The sequence below is a fragment of the Cetorhinus maximus genome, chromosome 7 (assembly GCF_964194155.1).
Source record: "Cetorhinus maximus chromosome 7, sCetMax3.hap1.1, whole genome shotgun sequence".
Taxonomy (NCBI): Eukaryota; Metazoa; Chordata; class Chondrichthyes; order Lamniformes; family Cetorhinidae; genus Cetorhinus; species Cetorhinus maximus.
The window spans coordinates 23950732-23967382 of record NC_135885.1 but is presented as its reverse complement, the minus strand read 5'-3'; the positions used below and the strand labels follow the sequence as shown (position 1 = coordinate 23967382).

Below are 16651 nucleotides of genomic sequence, written 5' to 3'. Positions count from 1 at the left end.
ATCCCAATGCAAATTCACATTGCTGACAGCACACAATTGGCAATTATAAGCCCACTCATTTCCAACAGTTTTCAGGGCAGAAAATTCTGGGGACCTACCCATTAATTTTCCAACAGTGGGAAAAAGGCATTTAGCATAGTCAGAAAATCAAACCTGGCAAACAGATCTACTGTTTACCTATTCTACACCAGATTACTTTGCAAAACTTTGCTTCAATTCAAAAGGTGTGTGGGTATCTGCAATTAATACAAGATAGATTAACAGAAGCAAAAGTCAGTAAATATTTTACTTGATACTCATCATTACAGTACAAAAAAAGTGGACCCATGTTTTGTGGCCCTTCTGGGTTCGGGGTTAGCAATTATAATTCCTTGTCTGATTTGCATTCTCCCTTGAGGGTAATTTTTTGCTTTTGGGTTTGATTTTGCACTGCACCATCCCATTCAACCGAGCTCAGATTGAAAACTGAGCAGTGGGGAATAAACCTTAATTAATCTTACACCATATTTAGTCGGCGCTTGGTGCTCGAAAACTCAATGCCATTTGATGATTATAACATATAGGAATCTTTAAACAAAAAGACAGCATTTAATCCTTCTTGTAAAATATTAGAACAGGCCAAATATAAAGTAACAAACACTGCAGAGAAGCCCTCCTTTTATGCTGCTTGTTAATTGCTTTGGCCAGAGGACTCTCCATGTAACTGAAGTTGACATTTCACCCAGGGAAACAAGGTCTATAACCTCCAAGATTTCTATGCTTTTCCAATTCTGGTCTCTTGAGCATCCCAGATTTTAATTGCTCCACCATTAGGGCCTTGACAGCTGAAGGCACCAAACTCCTTTAAGACGCTCCTTAAAACCAACCTCTTTGACGAAGATTTTGGTCATCTGCACCAATATCTTTATGTGGCTTGGTGTCAAATTTTGTTTGATAACGCTCCTGTGAAGCACCTTGAGACATTATACCATGTTAAAGGTACTATATAAATGCGAGCTGTTGTAGGAATGGACTTTATCACATAAAGGGTGCAATAGATTGAGTTTCTAGTATTTCTAGCCAATTTTCCTCAAAGGTTATTTAAACTGCACTGCAATAATCTATTTACTGTCTGTCTCAAATTTCCACATCACTCTGAGGACACATAGATCAATGGCCATAAGCTTAGTGAGACTAGTTGATTGCTGTAAAATATGCTACATTTAATATCAGGTTTAAATAAAAACAACATAAATAATTAGTTCTTATAATTTATTATGAAGTAATTTACAATGAGAAAGACCATAAGCACACTGTAGAATATTTTCATACATCAGCTGATAAGACAGTCATGTGAGTTATACCAATTACCCAACATAGTCAACTAAGAGTTACTGTCGAGTGGTTTAGCGAATTGGATGAAAATCCTCCAGAATCTCTGCATATGTCTTTTTTTCTGAAAAGAAACAAATAAGAAAATTAATCATTCTTAAAAATTAAAAAGGACCAATAATTCCAGTGCAGACCCAAAATACAAAGTTGCAGTTCTTGGGACTGGAGTGGGAGTTAGAGCTAGCCTGAAAGAGAAGCAATTAGTCATAGCCCACAAAGGGCCACAGACATCTCTCTCCATCAGGAAGGAGGCGATTGTTGATATAGCTGGAGTGGTGCCCTACATGTGTGGGACAAGGCAAGGAGACAGGCCTCCATGAACTACCACAGCCGGTACAGGGATTAAACCTGCGCCACTGGTAGCATTATGCATTTCACTCCATCTAACTAACAGACCCGCACAGCCAAGAAATGAATGCTTAACACATTTGCACACATTCCTCTGCCTACTATTTGACAGAGACATTAACCTTCAACACATTACCAACATTAAACAAGCCAACTTCTCGGTTACAGCACTAGGTGAAGGGGTGTCGTAAGAAACAGCAGTAATTTTTAAGTAATTTTCCTTTCACCACAAGACATAGGCCAAATCCATCCTAGATTGATGGGAGTGAAGGTTTCTTTTCTTTGCTGACTGCAAACGTCCAGAGTAAAACAAATGTTCATCTATTTTAATCTAATTCCTGCAACTGGCACTCTCACTTAGCTTACAAGCCCAAGGTAAAAAGAGAATTACATTGATGTAACAGAGGGTAATCTTGAAGATGGGATTTGACACATTGGCATGTACTTTCCACAAACTGTTCCTTTACAAATTAACACAATCATAAACTGCTTTCTGTGCTTTTTCTTAAAGTGCAGATGTTGGCCCATTTACTGTAACGGGGGTAATGTAGACAGTTTTGTTTAAAAAAAGAACAGAGAGGTTTAGTTTAGGCAGATTGCAAGTTCATACAGGAACAGCATGTTCCTGTATTGGGCAGAGTGCTCCAATGGTGCATTAATATATACTGCCTACTCTACCAGCTATTCTTTTGAACTCTCTTGTGCAGAGTACTAAATTAATAGGTAATTTTGTTCACATGAAACTGGACTGAAACAAAGTTAACGCACTTCACATAGGTCATAACAAGACACAGCAAGTTTCATCCATATAGGCTGATTGAGGAGTCGGAGGAAAGGAGACCAAAGTCCATTGTGGCATCCCCAGATTCAGACCAGGAATTTGTTGCAATCATAATATTGGCAACGATAGCTATAAATAAGATCAATGCTCACCCCCATCTTCAAGCACTGACCCAAAGTCAAGAGTGGCTGGGAAACTCATGGTCATACATTAATGCGATGGCAGTAGTGATTTAAGGAATTCTGAAGCAGCGCCCCTGTGCAAAGGCACCAGTCACTCAATTTTCATTAGTGAGGCATGTCCAGAAGATATTGGGACGTATGTCCGCAATTCTTCACTTTATCACTTTATGAATTTTAATGTTTACCAGAGAGAAAAGTCATTGTATATGCAGCATATTCTGAAAAATATATTTCACTATGAAACGTCATTAATGGATCAGACTAGATGAGAAATGCTGGGTGGCACTTTAAAAATAATCAGCATCCCATAAATAATTGCAATGGTCACCTCTTCAGATTTGTAGCTATTTATTATTCATAACTTTTGATTCATAGCATAACTTTTAACAATATCACAAAGCAAGTTCTGTTTTTAACAAATTCTATGCCCAGAACTAACTTTCGAACTTCGGTGAACCACCATCTGAACAGTCTAATTGAAACCGCAACCTCAATGAAAGATGGTCCCAGGTCATTACTGGTTGTTGTGTCATTAGTGTAGTGCGAATTTTCAGAAAATTCTGGGCTCAAGTTTTCGTTTTTAAAAAAATTATATTTCTGACTTTTTAGATAAACCCAGAATTCTATGGAGATAAATTTAAGGAGCTTATTAAATTTGATTCGAGTGTAGCTGGGCCATTCAGCCCAAGATGATACCAGATTCAATCCCCAGTCTATGCTGCCCTCAGCCAAGAGAGCAGCCGGTATACTACAAATGGCCTTATTTCCCTTGGCTTTAGAAGGAAAAATTCAGCAAGATTTTCCAACTCAAGATGTCTTTTTTACAATCAATAAATATAAGCTATGCTACTTATTATCCAGTGTTACTATCTCTACAGAGACATTAGTGTTTATAAAGAGATATTCAAACACCCAGAGACCAACTGAAAGAACTACATCACAAGAATTCATGTTTTTAAACAGAACAGACTTTCCTGTGTATAAAAAAAATAAACAAAGCAAGCACTACTAATTTAACACTACAGTTTGTCAAGGCTTAGGGTGTAAATCCAGTTGCCCTTTTACTTCCTAATTCCACCCAAGAGTTCCCTTATGAAAGATTGTGAGGGTACATTCACTCCTTTCTCTGGAACCAAACCAAGTATGCCGCAACTCTCTGGAATTAACTTTAATTTCTCCTCAGCCTTCCAGCTATTCTTCAATGTATGAGATTTCATGGGGATTCTTCCATTAGATTTTGGCTAAGCGACTCTTCAACTTTCCTTCAAAACCTCACCACTGTGGACTTCTCAACTCAAGTTTGAGCCTCACTGCATTAGTGCTTAGTGATTTAAAAATCAGGAACATGCTGTGGTTCTAATGGCTCCTACCCTCCTTGTCCTGGTTTTGGACAGACACAGACTACTTTCTCCCAGCTCTCTGCCTGTTCCAAGTTCCAACCAAGCTGGCTGCTGATTGCCTTTTACTACAAAGATTACTGTAGCTTTCTTCCTCTAGCTCCAAGCTAGACAAATCTTCCAGTCTCCTTTCCTCTCTCAAATTCTGACTACAGACTAAGCATGAACTCCTACCCACATTGTGTGTGGTGAATGATAGTTAGTGTTTTCTCTGCTTAAGGTCCAGGCCTGGCTAACAATTATCTCTTGCTCCCTTGATTCTCAGTGATCTGTAAACTACACAAGACAAAGCTGTAACTCTCTCTGTGATATCCCTGGATTTATTATGGGAGGAGCTTGCTACTAATCATTCAAAATGGTGACAACATGGCCATCAAGTTGCAACATGCTTTGTGTCCAAACAAAACAATGAGACAGAGCCGTAGCGGAGAAGGAAAGGAAAGGAAGCAAATCCTGCACTCCAGATCCCACTACTTCGTGAGACATTGTGCCCCTTGTGCTCAAAGACCTGTAGGTCGACAATTGGCCTGTTCAGTCACATGAGGGCCCATGGCAGGAACTCACAACCCCGAGATGATGTCATCCTCGAATCATGGGACAGCTAACAACAGATTTATAGGCAAGGCCATAACTTGATCTCAAAAATGGCTTCCCCTAACCCCTTCTCCATGGCAACAGGAACCCTTAGTCTTGTCTCCAAGTAGAAATGTTAATTAGCTATCGCTGACCACAAATCCTTTCATCTTTGTTTCTAAGATAAAGGTTTCAGCACAACTATTTACAATCTTGATACCAGTAATATCTTTATAGGTTCAGGAGGCTTCAAGTATTTTGATTGTAGACATAGCAACGGCCGTGATTGTGCTCAAATGTAAATTTCGGTCACCTCCCTTTCAGTAACACAATTGGAGTGCTCCCTTTGATCCTTACAAATTACCATCCAGGTTTTAAAGTCAGCTAGACTCCAGACGGATCACATGATCCCGCTCATGTACCCTAAATTTATTCATACAAACTGGAACAACCCTTACTGGAGATATATATTTCTTACCATTACAGATTAAGCTTGTCTGAGATGTAGTTGATTAATCTGCAGATCTTTCTACCTAGGCTCTGTATTCCTTCATTATAAGTCATGTGCGTGACTGCAGAATGCTTTATTAGAGACAGTTCATCACCTACCTAAACAGCAAACATCCCTTTACACCCTATATATTTTCTGCTTTTTCAGTGTGCATTCAATGAATTATGTACCTTTTTCAGGAAAGTCATCTGGGTGTTGCCGAATATATTGCAGCATCTCTTGGTCTAATTTGGCAGTCTTGTAATTTTCCACTTTGGTGAGGTAATAGCCAAGAAACCATCCAACAGTGACAAAAAGAAGCTGCCGGTGCACACCTGCAGGCAAAGCAACAGGTTATATATTGGCCTGTTTTATGGAATAAGATGACAAAACATAAAATTAAGCGACACCAGTCTTTATTCAACAGGCATTCCTATTAAAATGACAAAAGATTCTTCGATACAGGCCTGCCAGTTCTTACAAGAGTGGCTACGATATGAACAAGCCATGAGTGTGTCCTTTCATCTGAAAACCCTAACCTCTCATCCTGAGGTTTCACTGACATTTTAACCAAGCTTCACGTGTAATAGTCTCATTGTAGCTGGTCATTCAGCCATCCTTAAGCTCCAATTATTCGCCTCAAAAAATGATAAGACCACAAGCCTTTATTCTTTAGAAAGCAGGATCATGAATCCTCTCCTTCAGTACTTCTCAGGATGACATTTACATGTCTTTCCTGCTTTCTGGTGTTCAAAGGTCACACTCAGTTTCTTCTTATTTATTCTTTCAGGGGATGTGGGAGTCGCAGGCCAGGCCAGCATTTGTTTCCCATCCCTAATTGCTCTTGAGAAGGTGGTGGTGAGCTGCCTTCTTGGACCACTGCAATCCATGTGGTGTAGGTACACCCACAGCGCTGTTAGGAAGGGAGTTCCAGGGTTTTGACCCAGAGACAACAAAGGAATGGCGATATAATTCAAAGTCAGGATGGCTTGGAGGGGAGCTTGAAAGTGGTGGTGTTCCCATGCATCTGCTGCCCTTGACCTTCTAGGTGGTGTAGGTCACAGGTTTGAAAGGAGTCTTGGTGAGTTGCTGTAGTGCATCTTGCAGATTGTGCACACAGTTGCCACTGTGCATCAGTGGTGGAGAGGGTGAATGTTTAAGCTGATGAATAGGGTGCCGATCAAGCAGACTGTTTTGTCTTGGATGGTGTTGAGTTTCTTGAGTGTGGCTGAAGCCCCAATCATCTAGGCACATGGAGAGTATTCCATCGGACTGCTAACTTGTGCTTGGTAGTTGGACAGGCTTCAGCCTCTTTGTAGCCACAGTATTTAAATGGCTGGTCTAGTTCAGTTTCTGGTCAATGGTAACTCCCAGGATGTTGATAGTAGGGAATTCAGCAATGGTAATGCCATTGAATGTCAAGGGGAGATTTTTTCTTGTTAGGGATGGTCATTGCCTTGCATTTATATGGTCCTAGTGTTACTTGCCATTTATCAGCCCAAGCCTGAATGTTGTCCAGTTCTTGTTGCATATGGGCATGGACTGCTTCAGTATCTGAGGAGTCACGAATTGTGCAATCATCTGTTTCTGACATTAAAATGGAGGGAAGTTCACTGATGACGCAGCTGAAGAAGGTTGGGCCTAGGACACTTACCGGAGGAACTCCTGCAGTGATGTCCTGGAACTGAGACAACAACCACAACCATCTTCCTTTGTGTTAGGTATAACTCCAACCAGTGGAGAGTTTTCCCCCTGATTCTCATTGACTTCACTTTGCTCCTTGATGCCCCACTGTCAAATGCCCCCTTGGTATCAAAGGCAGTCACTCTCACATCACTTCTTGAGTTCAGCTCTTTTGCTATTGTTTGGACCAAGGTTGTAGTGGGGTCAGGAGCCGAGTGGCCCTGGCAGAACCCAAACTGAGCAGTGAGGAGGCTGTGGCTGAGTAAGTGCCGCTTGATAGCATTGTTGTGACACCTTCTATCACTTTGTTGATGATCGAGAGTAGAGTGATGGGGCAGCAATTGGCCGAGTTGAATTTGTCCAGCTTTTTGTGGACAGGGCTTACAATTTTCCACATTGTCAGGTAGATACCAGTGTTGTAGCTGTACTGGAACAGCTTGGCTAGGGACACAGCTAGTTCTGGAGAATGTTACGATTCTGGACTGGACCCAACAGTTTTGGGTACAATCCGGTTAGGACCAATAACTTTTTCTTTAAAGTTGACAAAAGTTTGAGATACAAGGTACCTAGTAAGAGAATAAAGGCACAAGATTCCACATTTTTTGAACAAAGAAATAAACTTTACTATACAAATCCAGAAAGATAAAACAATTTACAATAACTATTTTATACTGAAACATTCAGGGTTAATATTAGCTTCTTGTGAATTCACAGGCAAACTGTGGCTGAACACACAACACAACAAATGGCAGATGCGCCCAAGATAAATCGCATGGATTTCTCAGCAACCCATCCAGACTTCAGCAAACACCGTCAGTCAACTAATCTCATTGAAACTATGTCTCACGAGGGATTCCAGTCTTTACCTTCAAAAGACCTAACCTTGGAATTCTCCCCAAAGGTCGCTCCAACTCAGACTGCCTCAACAACAGCTCACCTCGCAGGGTTTCAATCCAGTCTCCTGAGACTCCGTTCCCCTGGATTCTCGAGTCTGCATTCCGGCATCAATTCGCAAGCAAAACTTCAGCTATATAGTCACCGTGAGCAGAACACCACTCCTCCATAGTGTTACCTTTGCCCCAACATTCCGCAGCATGGAATCACCAGCCTTCTGCTACCTTCTCAGATCTCCTGAGTTTTTCCCGAGCCCTCATTACTTAAAGCCTGCCAACTGCAGCAATTTTTCTGCTGGAGCCTTTTTTTTGTTCCTCTTTCTAGTGGTTCCTACCAGTAGTCTCCTCCTCCTTGTGGTTCCTTCCCCCGTTCTCTCTTTAACTGGGGCTTCTCCCTGACCCATTCTGGGGCCTCTCTCTGATATGGCGCTCCGCTCTCGGTCACATTATCAAGGTTTTCGCGCCGTTTTATTTCTTTTTCCTTGCTTCTCGCAGATACACTGGGCCCTTGTCCTCAGCCCGAAGATCTACAAACGCCGGTGCGCACATGCGCAAAAACTCCTGATGCCTGTCAGGACTTGCTCCACCTGATGCAAAGGTAAGTCAGATCTTGTAGCAAGCACAAGTCTTCAGTATTATTGCTGGAATGCTGTCAGGACCCATAACCTTAGCAGTGTCCAGTTCCTCCAGCCATTTCTTGATATCACACGGATTGAATCAAATTGTCTGAAGAGTGGAATCTGTGATGCTGTAGACCTCAGGAGGCCAAGGCGGATCATCCACTTGGCATTTCTGGCCGTAGACGTCTGCAAATGCTTCAGCCTGATCTTTTACATTGACGTACTGGGCTCCCCCATCATTGAGGACAGGCATATTTGTAGAGCCTCCTCCTCTGATAAGTTAATTGGCCACCACCATTCACTACCGGATGTTACAATACTGAGAAATCCATGCAATCTATCTTGGGCGCATCTGCCATTTGTTGTGTTGTGTGTTCAGCCACAGTTTGGGATCGCTTACCTCTGTCTATTGCAAGCTGCTTGGCATGCAAGTTGTCCTGTGTTGTATCTTCACTAGGTTGACACCTCATTTTTAAGTATGTCTGATGCTGCTACTGGCATGCCCTCCTACACTCTGAACCAGGGTTGATCCCCTGGCCTGATTATAATGGTAGAGTGACATAATTCAATTGCTGATGGCCCAGAGTGCCTCATGGATGCCCAGTTTTGAGTTGCTAGATCTATTCTAAATTTATCCCATTTAACTTGGTAGGGTTTCACGATGGAGGGCATTTTCAATGTGAAGACAGGACTTCATCTCCAGAAGGACTGTGCAGTGGTCACTGCTACCAATACTGTCCTGGTAGGTTGAGTCAAGTAAGTTTTCCTCTATTGTTGGTTCCTTCATCACCTGCCACAGGCTCCATCTAGCAGCTATGTCCTTTAGGACTCAGCCAGCTCATTCAGAGGTGGTACTACCAAGCCACTCAAGAATATAAGAACACAAGAAGTAGTAGCAAGAGTAGACCATACAGCCCATCAAGCTTGCTCTGCCATTCAACATGATCACAACTGATCCTGGGCTACAACTCCATTCTCCTGCCCAGTCCCCATATCTCTGATTCCCTGGGAGACTAAAAATTTATCTGTCCCAGCCTTAAAAGAATTCAACAATGGAGCACCCTCAACCCTCTAGGGATAGAGAATTCTAAAGATTCACAACCCTTTGAGTGAATTATTTTTCATCAGTCCTCAATGATTCCCTTATCCTGAGATTACGCCCCCCCCTCCCCCCACCTCCCCCCCCCCGCCCCCCGCCGAATGTTTTAGGTTCCCAGACTAGCAGAAACAATCTTTCAGTGTCTACCCTGTCAAGCCCCTTCAGAATTTTGTATGTTTCTATCAGATCACCTCTCATTCTTCTAAATTACAGGTAACATACGCCCAATTTACTCTGCCTCTCATCATAGGAATCCCCCTCATTCCAAAGATCAATTTAGTGAACCTTCACTGTACCACCTCCAATGCAAGTATATCTTTCCTTAAATATGGAGACCAAAACTACAGTGTTCCAGATGTGGTCTCACCAAAGCTCTGTACAAATGTAGCAAGACTTCTTTATTATTGTACTCCAATCCTATTGCAATAAAGGCCGTGCTATTTGCCTTCCTAATTGCTTGCTGCACCTGCATGCGAATTTTCTGCGTTCCTTGTATAGACACACACAAGTTTCTCTGAACATCAACATTTACAAATTTTAAAACATACATTCTGCTTTTCTATTCTATAACTTCACACATTCATAACCTATATTGTTTTGTGTCCTCCCTGCAGCTTACCTGTCTACATAGCTTTATATCATCAGCCAACTTAGATACTGTCTCTTTAACTACTTTAGATTGTAAATAGCTGAGATTGTAAACACTGATCCTTACAGCCTTGGAGATGGACATTGAAGTTCCCCATCCAGAGCAAATTGTGTGCCTCTGTCACCTTCAGAATTTCTTCCAGTTTCTTCAACATGGATTCATCAGCCGAGGGAGGGCAGTTGGTGGCAATGAGGTTTCTTTGCCCATCGTCAATGTTGAGGCCTACCATTGTCTAAAACTCAGTGAGCTCTCGCAATTTTGGCACGAGGAAGCATTGGTTATTCTAGGTCATTGCTGGGTAGTCCATCCAGTTTCAGTAACAGTTTGGTACTTTTCAGGCCATCTAAGAGTCAACCTCATTGCTGTTTTCTCCAGATTTATCAAATCTAAATTCCACCAGATGCCATGGTGGGATTTGAACCCATGTCTTCAGAGCATTAGCCTGGGCCTCTGGATTACTGGTCCAGTGACATTACCACTATGCCACACTCTCCTCTTTCTGGTTGCATCTTAATTGCGGCCAGGCCAAACTTTGACACTATTTACTAGAAGCATTTAAAGAGCTCCTTTCAATTAATTAAGAAAAAAATGTGCATTTATATAGCACCTTTCACAACCTCAGGATGTCCCAAGTGCTTTGCAACCAACAAAGCACTCTGAAGAAGTCATATTGGACTAGAAACATTAACTCTGTTTCTCTCTCCACAAATGCTGCCAGACCTGCTGAGCTTTTCCAGCACTTTATGTTTTTACTTTGGAAGTAGTCACATGGCAGTCAAATAATTAAAGCTGTTATGGGATATGGAGTAAAGGCAGACACGTGAAGTTGTTACAGATCAGCCATATGGCTCAAGGGATTGAATGGCCCATTCCTGTTCCAATGTTCCTAATAACGAGCCTGTTTTTTTTTTGAAAAAGCAACACTGAATAAATCTGCAAAGACAACACATGAGTTGTCAGACGAAACTGCGACAATACACAGAAACTGATGCAAATGACAGGGTTAATTTTTGCAGTAAATATTACACCGGGGTGGTGTTGGGTATGAGGACAGTGGACACCAAATGCATGACCTCCCCCAGGCAGATTGCTGTCAATTATTGACGGAGAGGAGGGGGGAAACTGTGCAAAGATATCAGTGGACTTCTCGCCAATGATTATGTTTATATTGATGGTGTTCACTGTAAAATCGGGTAGTAAGTGAGCCCAGCTCCGTGTGTGTGTGTGTTGGGGGGGGGGGGGGGGGGGGAGTTACTGGGCCAGGCCCACAGCCTCAACCTCGGCCTCGGCGTCTCCCCTCCCCCCCCCCCCCTCGGCCTCGGCCTCGGCCTCGACCGCGGCTTTTCCTGATCTTCACTCACCGGCTTTGAGCGCCGGCCGGCGGTTCAGGCCGTTCTGCAGGACCGCCGTGGTCCAGCCGATGAGCCCCAGCCACACGCTGTTCCTATTGACGATGCCCGGCGGCGGCAGCACTTTCGCTCTGTCCGGCAGGAGACCCATTTCCCGGCGGCGGTCACCCAGTACCCGACCCGGACGGCAATTCAAGGGCAAGGGATGACTCCCGACGGTCCAGCACCCCCTCAAGGCTCCGGGTGGACAACCCGCGTCTGGTAACAACCGTTCCGACCCGCACTGCCGCCCTCTTCAGGTCACCAACTGCTTTACCAGGCATCGCATTTATTGCCCATCCCTAATGGCCCTTGTTCAGAGGGCATTTTTTTTTTAATTACATGGCTGTGGGTCTGGAGTCACATGTAGGCCAGACCAGGTAAGGACGGCAGATTCCCTTCCCTAAAGGACATCAGTGAACCAGATGGGTTTTTTTTTACAACAATTACAGAAAATGCTGGAAAAACTCAGCCGGTCGAACAGCATCTGTGGAGAGAAAGAACCAGAGTTAACGTTTCAAGTCCTGATGGCTCTTCCAAGCATCCGCGTTATTTTGCTTTTATCTTAGGGTTTTTACAAAAATCAGCAATGGTTTCATGGTCATCGTTAGACATTTAATTCCAGATTTTTATTGAATTCAAATTTCACCATCTGCTGTGGTGGAATTCAGACCCAGGTCCCCAGAGCATTACTCTGGCTCTCTGGATCACCGATCTGGTGACAATACCACAATGGCACCACCTCATCTCGATGTTCCAAGCGTGACTATGAAACCCCGGCTCAGTAAACAAATCAAGTGATCACAGTAACTTTACACATTCCAGATGGATATTGATTAAACATCAGACTGCAACTGGGCGGTAAGGATGCTGTAATCAGCCCTCAGTACCTATCTTAGACCGGGTGAGGTTGGGGAATGGGGGAAGAGAAAATCACTCCAGGTCCCTGTTCTTGATCGTCATCCAGTGTTCCCTGCTGGTAAGTGCTTGTGTGTGATTCTCGGGTGGGGATGAATTCGGGTGCAGATGCCAGCTGACTCCAAGATTTAATACCCCACTGTCACAAGGAGAAATGTTTGCAAGGGGCATGGGTTGCCAAAACCCATGAAAGCAGACCCGGGAGAGGCACAGACAAAATTCAGGAAAACATAGAGTACATTTTTTTTACAGAATGGAATAGGTCTTAATTTTGCCTCTTTAACTGGTTCAGTTTTTTCTGCTTGGAAAGAAGGAAAAAATAATGATCTAAAGGGAACTTTGTCAACGTTACTTTTTCTTCCATGTTTAAAAGGAAGAGTACTTAGTTCTCGTTAGACTTGGTTCAGAAGGCAAAGTCGCACGGGATCAGAGGTGAGATGGCAGGATGGATACAGTTTTGGCTTGGTCATAGAAGACAGAGGGTAGCAGTGGAAGGGTGCTTTTCTGAATGGAGAGCTGTGACTAGTGGAGTTCCGCAGGGATCAGTGCTGGGACCTTTGCTGTTTGTAGTATACATAAATGATTTGGAGGAAAATGTAACTGGGCTAATTAGTAAGTTTGCAGACGACACCAAGGTTGGAGGAGTTGCATATAGTGAAGAGGATTGTCAAAGGATACAATGGGATATAGATTGGTTGGAGACATGGGCGGAGAAATGGCAGATGGAGTTTAATCCAGACAAATGCGAGGTAATGCATTTTGGAAGGTCTAATACAGGCAGGAATTATACAGTAAATGGCAGAACCCTTAAGTGCATCGACAGGCAGAGGGATCTGGGTGTACAGGTCCACAGGTCACTGAAAGTGGCAACGCAGGTGGATAAGGTAGTCAGGAAGGCATATGGCATGCTTGCCTTCATTGGCAGGGGTATTGAGTATAAAAGCTGGGAAGTCATGCTGCAGCTGTATAGAACCTTGGTTAGGCCATACTTGGAATATTGCGTGCAATTCCGGTCACCATATTACCAGAAGGATATGGAGGCATTGGAGAGGGTGCAGAGGAGGTTTACCAGGATGCTGCCTGGTCTGGAGGTTATTAACTATGAGGAGAGGTTGGAGAAACTCGGATTGTTCTCACTAGAGCGACAGAGATTGAGGGGCGACTTGATAGAAGTTTACAAAATTATGAGTGGCATGGATGGAGTAGATAGTCAGAAGCTTTTTCTCAGGGTGGAAGAGTCAATTACTAGGGGACATAGATTTAAGGTGAGAGGAGAAAACTATAAAGGTGATGTGCGGGGCAAGTTTTTTACGCAGAGGGTAGTGAGTGTCTGGAATTCTCTGCCAGAGGAAGTGGTGGAAGCAGGTACGATAGTGGTGTTTAAGAGGCAGCTTGACAAATACATGAATAGGATGGGAATAGAGGGATACGGACCCTGGAAGTGCAAAATGTTTTAGTTGACGGGCAATATGATCGGCGCAGGCATGGAGGGCCGAAGGGCCTGTTCCTGTGCTGTACTTTTCTTTGTTCTTTGTTCTAAGGGAGTAATTCATGATAAAACGTGGCTACTTAACATTTTGTTTCAATTATCTATTTTGCATTTTTGTCAGTCCATTTTTTAAATGAAACAAGCCAACTTACATTATATAATTTAACTGATAGTTTGAGAACTTTGGTGAAAATAGAAGGCTAGAGAATGAGATAAAGTCCCTGAGTTCACTAGATCCATTCTTTCCAACATCTCTTGCACAGTTGGATTTGCCATGAGCACTCCCACACTCAAATAAGCCAAGTATTTGCTGTCATCATAAAAGTTTATGGCAGTGACAATTCAGCATTACTGGTTAGGAATTTGGGGAGTGCAGAAGCAGAGAAGGGCTCCTTTCCTACAGTTCACAAATAAGGACGCTGGGTGCTTGATAATTGAAATGTCCTATTCCTGCTTTCCCAGCATCCATCCTACAGAAGAACGATTGCAAATACCTGAGCCTGCTCTCCCCTGCCTTCATGTACACAGGAGCTTACATAGCTGCTTAAGTAATTTAGCTGCTGCTTTCCATGATCATCATTGGGGTGCAGAGGAGATTCACCAGGATGTTGCCTGGAGTGAAACATTTAAGTTATGAAGAGAGGTTGGATAGACTTGGGTTGTTTTCATTGGAGCAGAGAAGACTGAAGGGTGACCTGATTGAGATGTACAAGATTATGGGGGGCATGGGCAGGGTGGATAGGGAGTAGCTGTTCCCCTTAGTTGAAGGGTCAGTTACAAGGGGACGTAAGTTCAAGGTGAGGGGCAGGAGGTTTAGGGGGGATGTGAGGAAAAGCTTTTTTACCCAGAGGGTGGTGACGGTCTGGAATGCGCTGCCTGGGAGGGTGGTTGCCTCACATCCTTTAAAAAGCACCTGGATGAGCACTTGGCACGTCATAACATTCAAGGCTATGGGCCAAGTGCTGGTAAATGGGGTTAGGTAGGTAGGTCAGGTGTTTCTCACATGTCGGTGCAGACTCGATGGGCTGAAGGACCTCTCCTGCACACTGTGTGATTCTGTGATTTCTGATGCCCCATTGTACCGCCCATTGACCTCAGTTTCGCGCATTTTAGAAAAGTGATATTGAGGCCAAGCAGGCAAGCAAAATTTTTCCTGAAGGTCTTGACATATGAGGAACGTTTGAGGACTCTGGGTCTATACTTGATGGAGTTTAGAAGGACGAGGGGGGATCTGATTGAAACTTACAGAATACTGAAAGGCCTGGATAGAGTGGACGTGGGGAAGATGTTTCCATTAGTAGGAGAGACTAGGACCCGAGGGCACAGCCTCAGAGTAAAGGGAAGACCTTTTAGAACAGAGATGAGGAGAAACTTCTTTAGCCAGAGAGTGGTGAATCTATGGAATTCATTGCCACAGAAGGCTGTGGAGGCCAGGTCATTAAGTGTACTTAAGACCGAGATAGATAGGTTCTTGATTGGTAAGGGGATCAAAGGTTACGGGGAGAAGGCAGGAGAATGGGGTTGAGAAACTTATCAGCCATGATTGAATGGCGGAGCAGACTCGATGGGCCGAATGGCCTAATTTCTGCTCCTATGTCTTATGGTCTAATTACGAGACGAATGAATAATCAGATGTAGAATGTCCCAAGCCCCCTCTGTTTTGTTTTGTTTTATGAGCAAGGCTACATTTATTACCCGTGCTTACCTGACCTGGGGTGGTGGAGGACCTTCTTCTGGACTGTCAATAGTCCTTGTGATGATGGTGCAATGGTGCTCGGTGAAGATAGTGAAGAATTTCAGGATTTTGACCCAGTGACAATGGAGTAATGCCATTTTATGGCCAAGTCAGGATTTCACTTTTCGGGGAACTCAGAGGTGGAAATGATCCGGTGACTTTACTACTAAAGGGGACAAGAACAGCACTGGTCATAAGGCTGGGCATTGCTGCCAAAGTAGGATTTGCAATTTGCCGCAGTTAATTACGTGTCCAGTACATACAGAAATCTCAATGCACCAGTCTTGGAAGGAATGATTATTGAGCTCAGTGACTGTGATGCTGATGAACGGACTCTGCTCCTGAATGGAGTTAAACTTCTTTAATGTTGCGAATACATTTATTCAGTCCAGTGGTGAGTTTATCACCGCATTTCTTATATGTGCCTTAAAGATGGTGGAGCGGGGGCAGTAAGTGAACCATGGTCACTCTGCCCTGTGTCGTGACCGTGATATTTTGTTGGTGCTGTTCCTCCAAGGTGTTGATGGTTAAGTAGTTGGCAGTGGTAATTCCACTGAAGGCAAGAGGCAGCATTGTCTTGATGTTCAAGATGTTCACAATTTGGTATTTATATAGAATGGAACTGTAACTTGTCAGCTCAATCTTGAAAATTATTCAGGTCCTGCTGTAGGCTGGTGTGGACTGCTTCATTGTTAAGAGGAATTGTGAATGGAGCTGAAGACTGCTGCTAATTGCACAAATTGCCCTGTCCTAATTTTATGATGGAGGAGAGATCACTCATGAAGCAAGTAAAGATAGTGGGCCAGAGGTATCAAAAGGTGTACATTCCAACAATGACTACACTTTAAAAGTACACAATTGTCTGTAAAGCACTTTAGGGCATCCTGCAGTTCTTCAGTTCCATGGCCTTAATTTAGAATCACTAATCTCACCCTTTCTTCATTTTGTTGGCTTACATTTGGTGAATGTTACATTTGGCCTGATCTCCAAACACTATTTTAAGTGGTTTGAGATAAAAGGAGGCTAGAAACATCA

General features: G+C 43.3%; 1 protein-coding gene across 1 annotated transcript; it reads right to left on the bottom strand.

The window, feature by feature from the left end:
• Nucleotides 1-1234: 1234 nt before the first annotated feature.
• ndufc2 (NADH:ubiquinone oxidoreductase subunit C2) lies at nucleotides 1235-11702 on the bottom strand. Its single transcript, XM_078545217.1, has 3 exons — nucleotides 11448-11702; nucleotides 5334-5477; nucleotides 1235-1435 (listed from the first exon to the last, which is right to left on the bottom strand). Exons 1-3 carry the CDS (start codon nucleotides 11584-11586, stop codon nucleotides 1386-1388), a joined length of 333 nt encoding a protein of 110 aa, XP_078401343.1. The 5' UTR covers nucleotides 11587-11702; the 3' UTR covers nucleotides 1235-1385.
• Nucleotides 11703-16651: the final 4949 nt, after the last annotated feature.

Coding starts and splice junctions, on each gene's coding strand:
- ndufc2 (XM_078545217.1), bottom strand. CDS start 11,586: ATGGGTCTCCTGCCGGACAGAGCGAAAGTGCTGCCGCCGCCGGGCATC. Junction 5,478..11,447: donor CCGGCCGGCGCTCAAAGCCG/GTGAGTGAAGAT, acceptor CTTTGCCTGCAG/GTGTGCACCGGCAGCTTCTT. Junction 1,436..5,333: donor AGATGACTTTCCTGAAAAAG/GTACATAATTCA, acceptor GTTTCTTTTCAG/AAAAAAAGACATATGCAGAG.